General features: G+C 33.0%; 2 protein-coding genes across 2 annotated transcripts in view; one reads left to right on the forward strand and one right to left on the reverse strand.

Annotated features, from left to right (window-relative positions):
• The first annotated feature begins 563 nt into the window (after nucleotides 1–563).
• On the forward strand, nucleotides 564–3,105 carry NELF-B (negative elongation factor B). The gene has a single exon (XM_068764264.1). It carries the CDS (start codon nucleotides 659–661, stop codon nucleotides 2,426–2,428), a length of 1,770 nt encoding a protein of 589 aa, XP_068620365.1. The 5' UTR covers nucleotides 564–658; the 3' UTR covers nucleotides 2,429–3,105.
• A 204-nt stretch (nucleotides 3,106–3,309) lies between these two features.
• Nucleotides 3,310–20,283, reverse strand: part of nompA (no mechanoreceptor potential A) — a 36,169-nt gene continuing 19,195 nt past the window's right edge. Inside the window, exons 2-22 of the mRNA XM_068764603.1 lie at nucleotides 17,255–17,375; nucleotides 16,195–16,280; nucleotides 15,501–15,759; nucleotides 14,504–14,785; nucleotides 14,198–14,330; nucleotides 13,950–14,092; nucleotides 13,176–13,380; nucleotides 12,146–12,258; nucleotides 9,697–10,410; nucleotides 9,473–9,560; nucleotides 9,283–9,386; nucleotides 8,884–9,217; nucleotides 8,650–8,810; nucleotides 8,338–8,516; nucleotides 8,131–8,270; nucleotides 6,629–6,865; nucleotides 6,004–6,154; nucleotides 5,333–5,578; nucleotides 4,893–5,068; nucleotides 4,154–4,291; nucleotides 3,310–3,599 (exon numbers count right to left, since the gene is read on the reverse strand). Coding sequence (XP_068620704.1) covers nucleotides 3,416–3,599; nucleotides 4,154–4,291; nucleotides 4,893–5,068; nucleotides 5,333–5,578; nucleotides 6,004–6,154; nucleotides 6,629–6,865; nucleotides 8,131–8,270; nucleotides 8,338–8,516; nucleotides 8,650–8,810; nucleotides 8,884–9,217; nucleotides 9,283–9,386; nucleotides 9,473–9,560; nucleotides 9,697–10,410; nucleotides 12,146–12,258; nucleotides 13,176–13,380; nucleotides 13,950–14,092; nucleotides 14,198–14,330; nucleotides 14,504–14,785; nucleotides 15,501–15,759; nucleotides 16,195–16,280; nucleotides 17,255–17,321 — 4,140 coding nt within the window. The 5' untranslated portion in view covers nucleotides 17,322–17,375 and the 3' untranslated portion in view covers nucleotides 3,310–3,415. The remainder of the gene's footprint in view (nucleotides 3,600–4,153; nucleotides 4,292–4,892; nucleotides 5,069–5,332; nucleotides 5,579–6,003; nucleotides 6,155–6,628; nucleotides 6,866–8,130; nucleotides 8,271–8,337; nucleotides 8,517–8,649; nucleotides 8,811–8,883; nucleotides 9,218–9,282; nucleotides 9,387–9,472; nucleotides 9,561–9,696; nucleotides 10,411–12,145; nucleotides 12,259–13,175; nucleotides 13,381–13,949; nucleotides 14,093–14,197; nucleotides 14,331–14,503; nucleotides 14,786–15,500; nucleotides 15,760–16,194; nucleotides 16,281–17,254; nucleotides 17,376–20,283) is intronic.

A 20,283-nucleotide genomic window follows, 5' to 3' on the forward strand; every position in this document is an offset into this window, starting at 1 on the left:
TGACTTAACCATTAAGCAGTTATTACAGATTATAAAATCTACAAACTCGATTAATATTGAAGGTCACAAATATATGAAGACAAATAAAAGAAGAAATTTAACAATAATATAAATTTGATAAATCCATTTTTAACTACCTAAATTTTCAAGTATTAGCTTAATAGATAGCTGCATTTTGTATTTACTAAAAGTGTATTCCTTTCATTTTTTGTACATAACATAATAATAATAAGAGTCTTTTTTATAATTTTCATTCCGTAATTTCACAAAATGTCTCCGATTTATAACAATATCTTTGTCAAAAATTTTGCCCTTTTTCTCTTTTTATTTAGTTTTCTCTCTTTATTATGGATCATTGTTAAATTATAAAAAAGATCACTAGTATTCTTTAACTGAATATAAATTTTATCAGCATTTCTAAAGAAGTATTTTATTAAACGTTATCAAAATAAAAGTAGTGATTGAGCATCCACACTATCAATATTTTTGCAGCTGAGTTGCGATTCTCAATTATTACTCTGTTTGTATATTTAATCTGTGTCTACATCGTGCTGTTTTTGTAACTAATGTAATGTTTACGTTTTGATCGAGCAAATATTAGAGAAAGTTTGTACTTTTACACGTAAATAACTCACATATTTCTAATACGACTTTAAACATGGCTTCGACGAGTAAACCTCCTGGTACTGGTTTGGAGGAGGTCGGTGTCCCAGGACAGACTTTTCTTCGCGACGCGTTAACAAGCTGTACTGATCCTTTAAAAGCTATAGAAGAATTTCAACTAGAAAATGGGATTCTTTTACCGTCGTTGAGGCCAATGTTGCCTTTATTAGACTTACACGGTGTTCGCCGCCTTGATTTTCATACATCAGTTTTAGAAGAATTAAGAGATAAGCTAATAGTACATATTAACGAACTTGGATCCAAAGAAGGTAAAGAGAATGACAAAAAACTAAAAGATTTATTGGCTAAAAGTTTTGCGATCGTAAGGATAAAAGCCCTGAGACCTGTCATAATGAGCATCTTGAAAAATACACCCCACATTGACGATAAATACCTTCGAGTTTTAGTTAGAGATCGTGAGTTGTATAATGACACAGACACAGAGGTAAAGCGGCAAATTTGGCAAGACAATCAATCGCTTTTTGGTGATGAGGTTTCACCTTTACTAAGTCAATACATAAGAGAAAAAGAAAATGTGCTGTTTGATCATGAAAACCTATCCAATTTATTCTTTTCTCCTTCACCTAAAGTAAGACGGCAGGGCGCTGTAGTCCAAAAACTTGCACATATGATAGGAACTAGTGTTAAATTATATGATATGGTTTTACAATTTCTTCGTACATTGTTTTTAAGAACTAGAAATGTACACTACTGTACACTACGTGCTGAACTGTTAATGGCCCTTCATGATTTGGAAATACAAGATATAATATCCGTGGACCCTTGTCACAAGTTCACATGGTGTTTAGATGCTTGTATAAGAGAACGGAATGTAGACATTAAAAGGTCACGTGAACTGCAAGGATTTTTAGATAGTATTAAAAGAGGACAAGAGCAAGTTTTAGGAGATTTATCAATGACTTTATGTGATCCATATGCTATAAATTTCTTAGCAACCTCTGCAATTAAAATTCTTCAACATTTGATAAATACAGAGGGTCTTCCCAGAGATAATACAATATTAATTCTTTTATTAAGGATGTTAGCTCTAGGTTTGAGTGCCTGGGTAATGATAGACTCACAGGAGTTTAAAGAACCGAAATTGGATAGTCAAGTTGTTACTAAATATTTACCAGCATTGATGTCTCTAATGGTTGATGATCAAGTACGGGCATTGCACAATAAATTGCCTCCTGATGAAAGAGAATCTGCAATTACTACTATAGAACATTCTGGACCTCCGCCTGATGCTTGTGAAGCATATATGCGTGAAAGTTCTGTATGTGGTGTTTTAGCTATGTATTATACTTTACATGCTGCAAAGTTACGGGACCGTGGTGCACTTCTTAGAATTCTCAGTATTCTTGGCAGTTGTAAAGACGGGCGTGCTTATGAGGATCCATTCTTGCATGCCCTTGTAGCTCTTCTAATACAACTACCTGATGAATTTCAAGGTGAAGATTTTAGCACGGTTTTATTTGATGAATTTTTCTTTGCTGGTCTCACTAAAGACAATGTAACAAGACATATTCTTAAATTACTGTGGTATATACATCCTAAATTGCCTGACACCAGAATACAAACACTAATGAAAGCTTTACAGCCTGGTACACAACACAATGAGTCTGTTCATAAATTACATGAAACTTTACAACAGAAGTTAAATGCACAAGCAGAACCAGTACCAAATACAAATGAAATGGAATATTTAGATTCACCCTTAATGAGTGTTCCCACACCAGCACCCTATCATATGCAAATGTAATGGTATGAACTTTAAATATCATATGTATGTTAAATATTTTATAACTGTTATCATAGTATGTTTAAAGTTTGGTTTCTTTTTAGTGTTCATCTATTAATTTCTGGATTACGACTTTGTTTCTTAATCATGAATAATGTGGAAAAGCTTCTGCAGTATGCCCTTTGTAGGTGCAACTGCTCATTTTATTAAAATTACCATAGTTAATATTTAAGTTTTAAATAGGATTATGATTGATTTAAATATGGGTATATTTATTGTTTTCATAATTGCTTGTACATTTCTCAAGTACCATCAAGTTTAAGGCATCAAATTAATTTCAATTGGTTAGTTATTTATTGTATGCAATTGCATCAGAATGAAGTTAAATATCTGTACAAATTTTGATCTTTAGAATTTAATGACCTAAATAGAGTTAATTTCTAATATAAAAAAGCAATGATGTACTATTTGTCAGTTTTATTATAATTGTCCTGGTTCCAAATATTTTATATTAATAAGTTTCAGTAATATCTATAGGAGAAGCTTATGCCCAGCAGTGAATGTGCTGTGGCTAAAATGAGAGTGTTTCAATATTTGTATGATCTACTCCAAACAAAAAAGCAGCAATGAACACCACTTCACTTTTAAGCTTTTTGTGAACATTTAGAAATTTCTTTAACTTGGCTGAATATCTTGTTAGAAATAATGTACTGACAAGAAGAAAAGTGTTTTATTCATTTATACAGTATGTTAATGTAATTATGTTATAATTCAAATTACACAGTTCATTGTTTAAAAGAAATAAAATAAAGTAAAAGTTAAAGATAAATATTCTTTAATATTAGCACTGTCTTACAATATAAGTTTCAAAGAAAAAGAGAAATTGTAATTGTATAAAAGGACTGACCGGTTAAAACACTGAGCATGATATGGCAGTAAGTTTACAATTAATAGAGATAATTTTAAAAGCATTAAGTACAAAACATGTTCTCAAAGTAATGAAATTAGTTATACGTGATGATCGCGTCTCTCGGGCTTCATGTCCAGTGAATGTAGGGAACGAAGCGAGCGAGAGCGTTCAAAGAGCGATGGATCAGTGTAGATCGGTTCGCTGCCATCGTCAAATGCATTCGCCAATCTTCCAGAAGAGCCAGCTTCCTCGCCAACATCGGAGAAAGTGCGACCGAGACCACTGGAAATTTTTTATTTTTTACATTTGGCCAAAAGACATGTCGACGTATCACCGAAGTAAAATATGCTTTGATAATTAAACATAATTTAATTGCAACTACCATAGTGATAAAATATGGTTCGTCTCATTTCGGTCTTCCACCGATCTCTCAAATCTACGCCGGTAAAATATCTGGGTACCATTTTATATCAGTGTAACTCGTATATTAAATATAACGTAACCTATTTAAAACACCTGGTAAAAATATTAACTCGATTCACTAAAGTTAATAAAATTAACTCTGATGTAAGAATTCTTATTCATTTTTACGTTCTGTTATAAAAAAAAGTTGAATATTGACACATTATTTATAAATTGGTTTAACAATCTTTCTCCAAAAGATTTAAATATTTTGTAAAATGTTTGTTTTGTTACAAAAAGCCTTAACCGTTAAGAGTATGTCTAGTATAGACATATATAAACTATATTTTCATTTTGAAATTCTTTTCGAGTAGATATATTTTTATTTTTAAAGTCTATTTTTTATCTAAAGTTAGTTACGCTATAGGTTGTACCTTAAAGAGAAAGGTTTATGCAAGTGCGATGCGGAGAAAAGAGAAGGGCGATTGGGTCTTGGTCCTGGAGCAACTGGCCGCATCGCCGGAACTGGACTTGATACTTGAATGTTCTTTCGAAGTACTTTCCAATATCGCCTGGAATATTTTTTGGAGCATGTAAAAATAAAATATTCTCGGATTATAATTTTTTATATGGTTTTGTCTTATTTGCGCTAATATAAATAAACTTATAATTATAGAGCCTACAGATTTTTAATAGCAATAAATTCAAATTCCAAATTTCTTTTTTGCGAGTACACATGTCGTACTGCATTAATTAACAGGCGCCCGTGATTGTCAACAGCTGTCTTAGTTCATGATTTATTTACATAATACCTTCTTAAAATAAAATCACAAATAATGCTTTCTCTATTCTTGGGTTAAGTCATTTGCGTGGCCTTCAGTTCAAACGTACAAATATTCACACATGTATGTATATGGATGTACATGTATATGGATCGTTTCTTATCTTTCATATAATACCATGACTATGTTAAATTTTACCATATTTCTATACAAAAAGTAAATAGAAATCGTAATATGTTATTTTATTTATATTATATTAATTTTCGCTGTTAATTTTTCTCATCTTTCCGATTTACTGATACATGAAATACACTAGTCATGTCTTTATTTAGTTCTAGAATATTAAAAGTTTATTGTTAACCAAATACTAAACTTCTTGCTAAATACTTGCCTATAGATGTACATAGCAGCTGTTATCATGGCCAAAAGTAAAGATAAGAGGACGCAAAGGGCCACAAGAAGGGATCTGTAGTGATAAGGTGAAACGCAGACTCCTGCTTCCGCAACAACTGGGGCCGAGTCGGTTGATCCATTCTCTTCCAAGAGTTCATTACGATTATCGAATACCTTAAGAAAATTGTCAAGAAGACATCATTTTTAAACAATACATTAAATAGCATAAATTAAAATCTTTTAGAAGACATTAATCATTATTTTAATTTGATAAGATTTAGTTTCTAAAATATTTGCGTAATTTTCTATAACAGTGCATAAAATAAGGATTACTTAACTATAATACTTAGTGATTAGCGTATAGCATATTTTTCAAGCAAGAATTTCATTGCGACCGGACATTTAATAGCAATTTTATGAACGCTGATTTATACGTACCTCAATCATTTTCCTTACATGACTTGGTGTTTCCACTTCATCTTTCAGGTACTTATCAACGGTGGCTTCTTCGTATGATATTTTGTAAACATTGCCTGATTCATCTCCATTTTTATTTTTATCGGCTTCTTTGTTTTTGTTTGTTATTACCGTGTTGTTACTTTCTGCTTCTAGTGTAGTGTTTGCCTCGCGACGACGGCGTCCAAACGATGGTTCCGCACGTCCAGTGTGACTTGGACAATAAGCCTATTAATAGCACATGCACATAGATTATTATTGATATCATAAACACAACTATAAAACTGCACAAATATACTTGGTGTATCTGTAGGTTAAGTTTAGCTAGATAACCTAGGGGCATTAATAATAGAAGCATGATAATAAGTAGAAAATATAGTCGTTATATACGCCATTGACGTAAATTCGCTATCAGAAAAACATAATCTACTTTGTCAACATCCAGTTCAAACTTTTATATACTACGTATATGTAATATGACTTCGTCGGATAGGAAATGATGGTTGATAGTTAATACGTGTACTTTTTAGACTTCCTATGATGTAACTCAACGCTTTAAGTACTAAGACAATTTGTTTACTTGTGAATGGTTTAGAAATTGGTTTCAGAGAAGCGGCTCCAATTATTTCATATAATATATTCGGGGTACTTACTGGTTGACAACCATCTCTACATGTGCGTACAGTAGCTTCAAACACTAAAAAGTTTGACTCTGGAATCTTAAAAGCGTTAAACCTTGCTTCCAACGAATCGCCATTACGTCCTTTGTCTAATTCTGGAAATACGTCTGGGTCAACTGGACATCTGGAAATTGAAAATATTACTTATAAACTTAATAAAAATACACCTTTAATTACATAGATTTTTGCAATAAATTTGAACAAATACAAATCAATAACAGCTGCCAAGAGTTTGCGTACTGTGGTTTACGATCGTCGATTTTGGATTATATCCAATACCATTCTGTGTACCACAACATTTTACAATCATGTAACCATAGCTAAACCGTTAAAATTGACAAAAGGTTAAGTATATTATGATTAATACAGCTCAACTTAGGGCCAAAGTTCCAAAAGTTCATATGACATATTATTCCGAATCTACAGAGTATAGGTCGCACACATTCTTTACTTAACATGAACTTGTGTATAGTAAAACATTTGTAACATTTTTAAACACACAAAAATGATAAAAATACTTTATTTTTTTATTATTCTCTTCCTCATGTCAAAATATTACAAAAGATAAGCTTAAGCGATTGTATTTTCAAATACTTACCCGACTCTGTCAATAAGTTGCACAGATCGTCCTGAATATGGGTCTCTTGCTATAACGTTTGTTGCGAATATATCGGTAGCGTAGTTATAGCCGTCTTGCGCTTCCAGCCTGAAGGTAAGAGGGTCTCCAACAGCAATAGTAGTTGTAGGTCGTCCTTGATAAAGAATCATCAAACGTACTTTCGAGTTGAGGGAACTCTCTTCTGGGAGATACTCAATAGGAATAGGACTGCCCGATCTGTTGATAGAACCATTGTCGAGACTACGGTTAGGTTCGAAATTATGTTTGATTTAAGAAATATGTCGACTTTGGATGAACTTTTGTAACAATTATTTCTTAAACATATATTTTATTATAACTCTGTATTATTAATTTGTCTAGAAGAGTTCATTCAAGGTCCATAGTTAGTAGCTGTTAGTGAAATAACACAAAACAGCTAGAACATTTCATTAATATCTCACCCCTTAATTAATTAATAATAGTAACAAACAATAACATTGGGTTATCTTTAATTGCAAAGCCACTCTCAAACATTCTAACACACAATACTGTAAAAAACAATATATATATAATATGATATATATATTCATCAATATTACATACAATCGATAACCAAAATACCCCCTAATTGTAGTATTTTAAATCAGTTTTCCAAGGGTTCCCGCATACATTAAAACATAGTGTCTCAGAACGATCAAAATATTTCGGTGACTATAAAAAAAATATTAAATGTGATCCATATGATCCCTAATCACCAAATTGAAAACAATAAAAGATGAAAGTTCTAAGAGGAAATTATAGAGGATTCAATTTGATAAACATAAATTAATTATTTAAATCTTAAACACTTTATGGATTATTGTCCTAATTTTTTTAACAATCACTCAAAAAAACATTTGGAGTTAAATCATTGTATAAATGTGGCTACTCAATGGCACCGTTTTCATGAAATCACTTTTGAGATAATCAACCCTTGCTTTTCCTAAGTAATACTCAGTTAAATGCTAAATTATAATAACATGATTAAGTTCATGTAGAAGAACATGATCAGTTTTATTCATTGTTACACCATCTGCATTTTATAAGTCGTAGGATATTATTACATTTAACAATGCGATGAACTTTGGCTCTAGATAACCTCAATTGCAATTTGCACTTCCTCATGATGAGCAATTACCTACTTTTAACCACAGGTCGAAATAGTTGGATTGTTCTAAGACACCTGTATATACAAATCCATTTGTAATAAAACTAAATCATATCACGCAACCACGCAGTTATCAGTTATATTATTTTAAAACAATAGGTTGTATCTATTGGAAAATACAATAATGGAAAATACAATAAATTTTAGTATGTTATTTTTGTTATATATTCATCAGAATTCACAGGTTTCAATGTTTTTAAGCTACTTGATTCCGTTTTAAGGTAAGTGATTCAAAGAGTAGTATTTGTTTAATATTTTCAAATAGATACAAGCAAAAACTAAATTGAAATCTCACCCGGCTCCAATGTAGTTTGAAGTTACAACCGCTTCTGCCGGTCCTCGGAATAGGCAAGTTAGATTAAACCTTTTATCGCGCGACGTTTGCACATTGTCGCTAAATTGAACTACCACTATATTCGTCATGGTATCACCATACTGCGAAAAGTTTATAATTAAAGAGATATTTCTTAACAAGTTATAATATGCTGTTATAAATACTCACTCGTTGCGTTCCACATTCCGGATAACCGTGTGCTCCCGTAATCCGAAGAACGTTTGCTACACCTCCGTTTCCACGAAAGAAGCAACGGTCGTAAAATCCGTAAGTGTACATGCGACCGTAAAATCCCTCAGGAAGTCTCAGAGTGAACTCCATTCCGTCTTCGTTGCACACTTGTGAAACTGTCAATAGTTTTGTCTAATTTCACTAATCAGTTTTTAAAATAAATGGTATTAAAAACAGTTTTTTGCATTTTCAAAATCAGGACCTAATTTTATTAAACTAATAGCTTTTCCGCTTTGAAGTTGTTCTTACCGTCAAGACAATCGTCAGCAATGCGTCCCAATGCCCGCTCGTAGAAATCGTAATCGTTAGCAGTGTTATCGAAATGCGCAGGATTTGCTGCGTCCAGTTCCCGTGTGTCGCGATCACTAAGTTCACAATTGTCACGTGTCTCACCCCCGTAAGCACCCTCCCTATAATTATAGCAGTCTTGTTTACACAAGGTTTTGTTTCATAATTCACAAACCTAGTAAGTTGATTATTTACCTGTAGTTGAATGATCGACAAATAAAGTCTCTCGCTTCGATACATTCTCTCTGGCAGTGAGCAAGTGATAGTGCAGTAGTAAAGCGTCGAACGTAACGTCTTTGCATACGTTGACGACCGACTTGTCTAAAGCTATCTTCTTCACAACGAGATCCTTGCCATGGTCTATTGCCGATTGGAGGTCTACCAATTGGACCCCCCACGCCACCGCCGATAGGACCGCCGACTGGTCCTCCAATGGGTCCACCAATAGGCCCACCTATCGGACCAGCGATAGGTCCACCGATTGGACCTACTGGGCCATCGGTATCATAACCTCCATACGCTCCTCCTCCTTAAGAAAATGAGTTTTAGTAAATATTTTTCTTTTTAATTGATAACATGATAAAAATACTTTACCTATAGGTCTATCAAGTCCAGGCGGAGGATAGCTACCACGGTATCCACCAGGTCTGTCTATAGGTCTTCTAATGCCAAAGGTAGGTCTCGGTTCTACGGGGTACCTACAAAAATGACAATAAGACTGCAAATGTTGCGAATGATGAATCTGAAAGAAAACTTTGCTATTTTTGTCACGTTTCTTTTGTACCTGTCTGGTCCTGGACGTGCTGCACCTCTGTCTGGGAATCTTTCCCCGCCAGAGTATTCTGAACCGTAATAACCACCTCGTCCATAACCTTTACAAATGGAATATTAACAAATAATTATTTTATGATGAATTAATAACATTTCTATTTAACTTTATTTTATTTGCTATCTAAAAATAAAATATTATGAAAAAAGCACGCATATTTATCATTAATGTTTTCTTACCAGGAAATGATGACCCGGTCGGCGGATATTTGTCATACAAATCTGGATACCGATCACCTCCTAATGGGGCAGGATCTCGATTCACACCAACTGGATATCGACCGAAAGGATATCGCCCCCAGTCGCTTCCACCAGAGAATCGGTCCTGATCGTATCGGTCATGATAACGGTTAGTAAACCACGAAGATTGACTAGGATATCTTCCACTACCACGAACGGGATATCTGTCAGATGGATACCGATCGTCGGGATATCGATCAGGATAAACGTCGATAGGATATCTGCTTACAGGAAAACGTTCAGCGCTAGGATATCTACCGATGTCATTAGTTTGGTAGTCATAGAATGGATATCGTCCGCCGTCAATTGGGTAGCGCTCTCCGCCTGGGTATCTGTCTGGTACTGGATACCTGTCGGATACTGGATATCTGTTTACACCGGGTGGATATCTATCCAATCCTGGAGGATATCTATTTGGTGGAAGGTTGTCGGGACCAACGCCGGGAGGGTATCTGTCGTCGGGATACCTATCTGCAGGTGGGTATCGATCTCCTGATGGATATCTATCGGGGCCAGCCGGGTACCGGTCATCAGGCGGTGGATACCGATCCGGTCTCCGATCATACCGGTCATCGTCCGTTGGATATCGGTCGTCATCAGGATAGCGGTCAACATCGGGTGGATATCTGTCCCGATCTCCACCGCCGTTACCACCTTTAAAAGTTAAAAAAAAATGTTAACGTGCTAACTGGCTTGTCGTAGTATTTTGGTGTGCATGCAAAACAACTACAATAATCTACAAAACCGCTTAAGTCATTTAGTTCATAATTTAAACGTGAACATGCACTATGATACACATAAGATATTCATGCGTGATCAGTTCACCAAAGACTCACTGCTAACTACTTATTTAAAACTTAAAGATGTTTAAAAAGAACATTTATTATTTTTAATAACATTAATAACTAATATAATACATGAATATTGTATATTAACTAGCTTTCCTCCGCCCGCTTCGCACGGTGTAAAATGTCTACCTATTTATTCGTCCCCTTCCTTTGCGGATAAAATTTCGAAAAATCCATTAAATTTAGATGAACTCTTCTTGGCGGAAGGAAACAGTCAAATCTATCATCAAAGCCTCATGTTTCACGTGTAGAAACTGAGTATTAATTATACGTAGTTTGTAGAAATTAATTATTGAGTACTTATATAATATTACATAATATTTTACACCAAGGAATATATTTTATTATAATCACACTTTATACCCCGTACAGTATTCTACAGTCATGCATCAAACCTGTGTTGGAGCCCGGTCTCCCCCAAGTCTGTGATCCAGTTCCCGCGCCCCCTGCCTCATTCTCACCACTTACTAGTTGATCTGAATCCCCAACATTTTCATAATGAAAAGTTATTTATAGAAGTTTTAAGAAATTTTTATTCAAACAAACATGTTCTGATTTATTGTTTTCAATCGATTCATATTATTTATTTGCTATGTTTTAGTATGCAAGCATTATAATTTACGAGCTCTACTTCTTTTCTTATGACGATAGCGAGTTCAATGCCGCTCATTTAGTTATTGAGACAATTGATCATTTAGCTCGTGAAGACTACTACGTAGTTAAAGGTAGTGGACTATTTTAATTAAAGAATATATTTCTCGATAGCTATTTAAAAATATTGTTATCTGTTTATTTTAAAATATCTTAAATACCCAAAAATAACTAACCATAAACCAATAAAACTCTTATTTATTAAATGTTCTGAGTATTTCCAATTTTGTAAGTATTGTTTCAATTATTCCATTTATATACATGAATATACTCACTATACTATATAGTGCATATAACATTTTAGAAAAAAAACGTAAATTTTGATTGTCTTGCTTATACATCGACAATTGTCATCTGTATTAACTATTTCCCTGATGACAGTTTATTTTCCCTTCTATACATTATATTGTGACGTGAAAATAAAGTGCCTACACAAGCTTTGTAGAAAACCGTCATCAATATTGTTCCTTAATATCTGTGTTGTTTAACTTTGTAAATGCTTTAGTAATGGCGTATAACTCCAATAGTTTAGTTGTATGTGACATGATGAAATAAAATACAAGGAAAAAATAAAATAGTTATTAGTCTCAAACAACGGCGAGAATTGTAAACAATATATTCAGTTGGTGTCAGCTCAGTCAGAAGGTTAACTTAATGATTATTTAAAATTATATATAAAAAGGACGTGCAGTTTTTTTTTAACAAGACATGGCTTTTTGGTTATATTTTTGAATAATTTGTTTCTTTTTGCGATAGCAAAAATTAAACAAATTGCTATAAATAACAAAATAACTAACTTAAATCAAAATTAAATATATGTTTGCAAAACTATTTCATTCTAATGTAACTAAGGCTTAATAAATTTAGTTAAACAATTATTTTATACTTACGCATAAGATTTTCGTAGTAATCAAAATCTGGGTCATAGAGCAAACGCATCCCGTCTTTCTGATTGTACCGACTCAAGCGGCATGTTCTAGCCCGGTCGCTGTAAACAGCTGACCTAAACGAAAAACAAAAAGATAAATAAAAATAGAACTTAAATATGTGTCACTTGTTATATCGGACAATGAACCTTACGAATTAGGCTATCTTCATACTTAATATAAACTTTCTGTTATTATATTAAAGTAACGTAGACACCACTATATTCTTTGTAAGTTTGTATGAAAATTGCTACATATTAAATTAAAAATTAAAAATCTTTCTATGCATTATTACATCTCGATCACTACTGTTGTTACCTCTGTAGCTCATTATAAAAAAATATAATTTAATTTACGAGTTGTCTTTACTTAATAAAAGTAAATAATATTCGTTGTACAACGTCTTCCGTTGGTAGGAGTCCTATCTTGAAGCACGTAAGGTTACGTAACATCGGTCATTTTCGTGCATCGTGTTGTTTTAGTCAGCTGTTATCGCAAATTTTATGGGTCATCATAAGATAAGATTAAAGTCATAAGACTTAAATCCTAAATAAATACTTTTATCTTTCACAAAATTTCTTACAAATATTGAATATCACTTGAGAATTTTTTATATTTAAAGTCGCTATGTTGGCCTATGACTAGCAGTGGACATTTTACGACTGAAATGTTGATAATAAAATTCTCTAATAATAAAAATCACATTAGGGCAGACTTGAAATATGGAATTATCTATTCGTTTATAATTTTTTTTACTTTTTACTTTCGAATATAGCCATTAAAACCTTGATTGTTGCTATATTTACATTTATGAAAGCTTTTAATCTTTAAAAAAGTTATACAGATCTATACTTAAATTGTTATCTAAGATTTAAAATGGAAACTATGTAAAATTTGTATTTGTATTAAAAATATATCTAAAACTTAGTATTAAACTGTGAAATGCCAAAATTAGTTAAATATTAATATTTGGCAATATTGTAAATTTCATTACCTGCATTGAAAGCTTGTCTGCCTTAGGCATTCGTCTAAGCATTCACTTAGGGAGCGACCTGTGATTTCCGAGTGGAACTCTCCTGTGATCCTGCTATTTCTGTATCTTTGAAAGGCGGTGTCGGGCCTCCTCCCGGGAGAGAAGAGGTGCGAGGTGACGCTGTTGTCCGGGTACTCCGTTCCACGAGCTGTCACCCGATGAGAGACTAAGCGTAATTGCGAGAGAAAACCTTATTGTGGTTTCGTTTTAAGATCGCCGAAAAAGTTCTTTTTTTTAATTTTTATTACTGGTCTTCCGTAAATATTCCGTACACAGTGTGATTGGTTATAGGTGAAAAAGCTTTCAGGGGGTGAATGTATAACATATGTGAGCAATAAGAGTTAGAGACTTTAGAGTTTTTACACTTATTTCAATCACCCTATATAAAAAATTGGCTCTGCAATATGTTACATAAATTTATTATTTCGATTGGTTGCGATAGGCCAATTAATTCAGGCTGTACAATGCCTGTAATATAAACAACAATTAATTTCAAAATGTAGGTATCCGAATTTTAAAAACGCTCTTTCCTTTTTATATCATCATTACGTTGTTTATTATTTCTGAAGCCATTGATTTTTTGGATAGAGTGTACCTGGGTGTACATTGACTGTGAGCAAAGCAGCTATCAACCTTTTAAAGCTTTTACATCTATAACGAATCATCCTGTTTATTTTAATTTATTCATGAAAAATTCATAACTCCTCACATATGCCAAAACTTAATGTTACTTACGATTGTCAAGGCAAACAAGATCATAGAAGTGGTGGGTTGGAGAAGCGCTTACAGTCACGTCGTCTTTTTGAGAAACCGAGTCTTCTTCGGAAAGGACACACTGACGCGTCATAGCATCATATTCAATGGACCGACAGAAATATCTGGTGACAAGTTTATTTGTAGATTTTATAGATTATTTTATTATTTTTATATTGTATTCATACTCTTATACAATTAAAATATATTTAATCTAGAATTTTACTTACTTTTCCGCACGAACACACATCGACTGGCATTCTTCTAAGGTCATATTTGAGAAGACATCAGCTTCAAAAGGCCCGCCGAGACGTTTATTCTCTTCTTTGATAAACACTGCTAATCCATCGCAGCGTCTTTCGGCTAAAAACGTAATATACTTTTTTACTTTTACGAATAATCTTTTAAATATATTTGTTAAGAATGTTTTCTCGCCAATGCTACTGATCAAAATCTAAAAACATCGTGAAATACACAAAAAAAAATTGTTTGATTGCCACCAATAAAAAAATAGTGATCTTAAGTGGATTTCATACCGTTTAGACAAGTGTTTTCGAGATAGTCAGCATTATGATCGTCTTCCAGTAATTCCGGATGTGTTCTTCTTGTAAATCTACTCAGGGAACATGTCCGTAAAGCGGAGTCGTAGGTCGCGGAACGGCAAACGAAGCTAAACTCCCCTAAACACTTGTCTTCGCACTCCGTTCGGTTGGCGACCATGATTTCTTTGAGGTCAGAGGGCGGCAGCTTCAGCCGTTTTCTAGCGTGACGTTCGAAAACGTATCTACGCGAGGGACATTCGCGCTCCGGACGATTTGCTGCAACGATTAGGAAATAAATAAATGTAGCAATAAGAAAGGCATGAAAGGTAGATATGGATGTACGGTAGAGTTTGAATACGGTGGCTAAACAATGAAGGGATCCAGTAACATACGATCAAAGTTGATTGCGTCCACCAATCAGCAATGAATATGCGTGGTAGATTAAACTCGTATCCTTTCTTTAGAAGACTCACTGTGACTACAGAAACATTGCTGCTTCCAATGACACTTTTCAGCGTTGTATCGTATAGTGTTTCTTGTACGCATTCTAAGTTATTGTGGTATTAATCTATATTGTTTTAGTTTTTTCGCAAGTTTAAACTATGGCTTGTGAGAAAAGAGATTGTCTATATCAATTATCAATTTCATAGTACCATTAATGCCGTCATAATGAAAAGAAAAGTAGCTTTATTACCATATCGGTTTATACATTGTTTAGCGAGTGGAGGTGAGTTACCATGCGATGTATTCGTTCCTTCCTATTGGTGAAGATAATATTCAGGGTGATCGAGGTTGCATATATTTACATGTATACAATAGCTATTTACAATTAGCAATGGCAGCGACCACATCACTAACGGTGTCCAAATTTGAATTCGAACTCGCCACAAAAGTATTGTAGCTTTATTATAAAACTTTGTAAATTGTTAATAATGAGTAATATTTTACTAATCATGCTTTAAGGACTATATATTTTAATAAAAACACTTACAAGTCAAACAAATTTCATTGAAATGCACGCTGTTGGGAACGATCATGAGAGTGCCTATCCCCTCGGGAGCGGCTTGCTCCCTTGTCAGATAGCAAGTCGACTCCTCATACTCCGGTTCAGGGCTGAATGCGGCTATCCTTGCCCCCGGTTGGAAATCGATAGAGTTGCAGGTACGAACAAGACTGTTGCCCGAACGATCCCGCAGACATAGGTCCTGACATTTTTCTAATACACGAAAAGGCGGTGCGGTTTCTCGAACCTATAATGACACTCAAAATAATATGATATAATACACGAAATCAAACACTTTTGAAAGCTTTCTTTGCAAGCGTTATTTATTCGTGATATATTCTTGAAATTGATTTTCTTTTGATGTCTAATTTCAGCCTTCCAGTGGACGTCAATCTAATATGAATGAATTAATAAATTAAGTCTAACTCGACTCTTTACGTGTTTTTGATCATTTCTCATGACATAATAATAAAAAGAGAGCTACTATCTAAGCAAATATTTGATTTCAGAATAAATAGAGATATTGTTCTTATCTTGTTTTGAAAGTAATAAACTTATACATGCTTGCAAATGTAAATAACAATGATATAAGCGATAAGGTAGCGTGACCGTAAAATAATAATCAATGTTACTTCACTTCCATTCAATTTGCTAAAATATAACAGTGTCACGTGGTACATACCACATCGTCGTCAAACCCATGCAGCTGTTGATTGGGTAGGCGTTCGTACATCACACGGCCCATTCCTTGATTACATGTAGTTTGTGCTAGAATAATACAATGCATATTGTCATTTATGCTAAAAAGAGGAATATTATTTAAGTGGCCGCTTCACTAGCTGTCAATAATAATTAAAGATTTGCGCAATAGCTCCAAGGAACTGTAATTAAGCTAAATTGACATGTAATTAGTATTTTATAATTGGAACTTTTTAGAGTTTTTAATACCTGTCCTATTTTTCTTAACAAAGCGCTGTACTAGTTAGGATTCTTTTCTTTTTTTCTCTTTCTGTTTACTTAATTTGCCGTAATTTTAAAATTATTGTGCAGTTTACTAAAAAGAATAGTTAAGATGACAATGCTATGTTCAAAGCATTCATTAAAAACGAAGTAAACCTCCTATAATAATTAACACTTTATAAGAGGTAAAAGTAATTGTAATCCTAAAAACATGATCGAAATAAATATCAATTGTAGAGTGTTGTGGGTTCTATTGACTCCAGGGCCTTGTAGACATTTCATATATTTACATCATTTAATGTCAAAATAAATATGGCATATTACGTGCATCACGCAGAAATAATAATTTCCTGAGATATAGAATATGTAAATATAGTTATTTACTCGTCAAACAATGTGCTTTTTATCACAACAAGAAAAAGAAAGTCGAATAGTATATGTTGTGAAAGTATTAGTCGACTAAACACAAGTTTCTTGCAAGTACGTTGAGTGATTTTCACCTGCATAATCAGTCTCTAGTTAAAAGACAATGAGAATTGATAAGATAATTATGAAAAAACAAAAAGGAGCAATGTAATATTATCGTTTTATGATCAACATATCGTGGCTATGTACTCCATGTTTACAAATAGAAATTACAGATAAAAAATGATCTTTTCTAAGTTTCTTTGATTTAACTTTGGCTGCATAAATAACTTGTACATTATTTTACTTGTTATGAAAACATAAATTTAATTATGCATTGTATTTAAATAGGCAGAGTAAAATAACGCGATAAATACCGTTTGCCATCGTTAGCATTGTGAATGCAGTGAAAGCGTGCATAACGCTCGTTCCTCGCGGCTTCATCTTCAAACTTCGCTATGGCTGTTCTGTATGGTTCGCAGATCTTTCATATGGCTCCTAAAAATATTACGATACATTACCGTTATTGAACAAGTACTGTGCATACATATTACAAAATAGGAACAATTTGTTTATTAACACAAAATAAGGATTAATTTTATATTTGTACACTGAAGAGTTCATTCACTTAACCGTGGACAGATAAAATAAATTGTAATTAAAATAGCATTGTGCCAATGATAGAAATAAATGAAAACAGTTTATAAAACAGCAAGCTGTTCAATAATCTAGAGGGAAAAAGTGCACAAAGGCTACTACGTGAGTTGTTTAAGTATATTTTGGGCGTTGTTGAGAAAAGAATAACATAGGGATAAAATAGCACTATTTCGTGATGTAGAGAATGTTTATTCATAATCTAATATATACCATCTAATAGTGGAACATGAACAGGTTGGCAGCAAAGATATTTGATAAAATTGTCTTAAAACAAAAAATAGCATGTCACAGTCAGTATTTAGTTAGTTTGTTATAGTTCTTAGTTCGATATTTTTGGAATTGTAGCACCTTTAAAATTTAAATAAGATAGTATTGAAAAGCAACAGTTTAATCGCAGTAAATAGCAAGTGATCTTTTTCTATCTAGTTAACTGGTGGGATGACATAGAATGACTGACTGTTCTCAATTGTAGGTCTGTGTAAGTAACTGATGACACTTTAAGTATGACTTACAATTGACGTATTTTACATTTTGTCTACAAAAACCTTAGTGAAGCTACTTAGTGGATTCCAGCACGCGAAATTTTCTTCCAAAAAGACCAGTACATTAACAGCGGCATAAGCTAGTTTAGATTTTATCCATAACTACGAAAGCTCCAATAAAGTCGATGAAACCACATGGTGGATTCGAGTCCGCACATTATTTCTCCCAAAAAGACCTGCACTCCGAGAGTAGCTATTGGCCATGGCCTAGTGTAGATATTATCCAAAACTCCGAAAGCTTTATAGTCTTCAATAGCGTCGATGAAACCACATGGTGGATTCTACTCCGCACATTCTTTCTCCCAAAAAGACCTGTACTCCAAGCGCAGCATTTGGCCATGGCCTAGCGAAGATTTTATCCAAAGCTTCGAAAGTTTATAATCTCCAATAAAAAGGATGAAACCACATAGTGGATTTCAATTTTTTTTCCCAAAAAGACTAGTACTTCAACAGCTGCAATCGGCTACAAGCTAGTGCGTATTTTAACAAAAATTCCGAAAGTTCTTTAATCTCGAATAAGCTCATTGAAACCTCGTGATGGATTCCAGTCCTTGCATTCTTTCTCCCCAAAAGACCCGTATTTCAACATCGGCTATTGGCCTTGAGCTAATGTGGATTATGGTCAAAACTCGGACAGCTATTTAATTACCAACATTGTCAATGAAACCGTGTATTTAATTACATCCCGAGCACCCAAAAATGTATGACTTACAATTGATCTATTTTGCAGTTTCACCACAAAAATATTACTTTAGTTTTTTACATTTGTTATATTACAAATTAAAGATTATACTAAGATCATTATATACAATAAGTTATACTAATTTCACTTGAGAGATGCGCTTTGACCTTCACCTGCTACTTTACATAGCAACTAGCAGACCTGAAAAACAAATTAAAACGATAAGGTATCTCCAAAGATAAATATTTGATAACGTTATAGGTGTTTATGTAGAGATTAAAATTTATTTGGGACCTTATTAGAAAATGTTGTATTTGTTCTGTTATCGATAGTTTTTAATACCATTTTTTAATATAAACTACATTGTTTTTTGTTATTTATAACATAACTTATTAAAACCATTTCGTAATAACACGTCGGTACCTACTAGTCCCGTTTAGTAATTTAGTTGACCATATATTTTGTCCTAATGATGTTTTACGTATTTTTTACTATGTAATATAACACCTTAATATTGAAAAAATTAATCAATTTCATTCGTAAAATTACCCCAGATTATTACATATTATCGTGAAAAGTCCAAGCCAACAATTAAACATATTAAAAGTTAAATAGTAATATTTAAAATAGCTAATTACCAGTTTCTCACTTAAAATTAATATTTATACAAATAAATAAAATTGGAATGTCTGTTTGTAATATGAAAATAATCACTTTTAGTATAATATATATCGCTTAAGTAAAAACATTTAGTTTATATTATAAGATAGATATTTATCTTATATATAATGCGTTAAGATGTCGGGTTCGATTGGTGCCTTCGATAATGATAAGTAACCCTGAAACTGCGTGATCACTTGCCTTGAATAGGCAAGTAAACAATTCCACCGTAAATACGTCGTTCAAACAAAATACCATGAATGTTGAGAAAAACGAACTATTATACACATATAAAAATAGTTGCTATGTTTCAGTCTAATTTAATCTATACGCACGTTTTAATATATTTGGCGATAAGAGGACTCTTTTAATAATAAATGATAGCGATCGATAAGAGGATATGTTATATTCATTTTGCGTTCATTTAATCATTATGTTTGTTTGGAGTTGTTTGTCGCTGACGATAAAAATTACACTTGCTCTAATCGCTACATAGCCATGTTATATGATGCCAACTTTGACAAATATAAAAAATGACAATTATAGTATTTAGTTAATTATTAACTACTCGAATAATAAATAAAGTTAATTTTTAATTAATTATGCTGTCAAATTTTAATGAATTATACAAAAACCAAATGTAATCGTAGCAAACTAACTAATAAATAATACTAATAATTTTTAATTTTTTAAAGTTTTTATTATATTTTAAATGTAATATGTAATTGATATCTATTAATTTCCATCTTGTTTGTAGCGTCATGGTGTTTTGCCAATTAATGCTATGTATTTGTAAACTCATGTGGATTTCATGAAATCATCCGTTGTCCACTTAATGTCGATTGTAAATAGTGACAATCTGCAA

This window comes from Battus philenor, unplaced genomic scaffold (assembly GCF_028537555.1).
Source record: "Battus philenor isolate CCGP_79_NKW_IND1 unplaced genomic scaffold, ilBatPhil1.0.hap1 SCAF_19, whole genome shotgun sequence".
In the NCBI taxonomy this organism is placed as follows: domain Eukaryota; kingdom Metazoa; phylum Arthropoda; class Insecta; order Lepidoptera; family Papilionidae; genus Battus; species Battus philenor.

Bases quoted from the DNA above. Each gene is read 5' to 3' on its own strand.
- NELF-B (XM_068764264.1), top strand. From the start codon at position 659: ATGGCTTCGACGAGTAAACCTCCTGGTACTGGTTTGGAGGAGGTCGGT.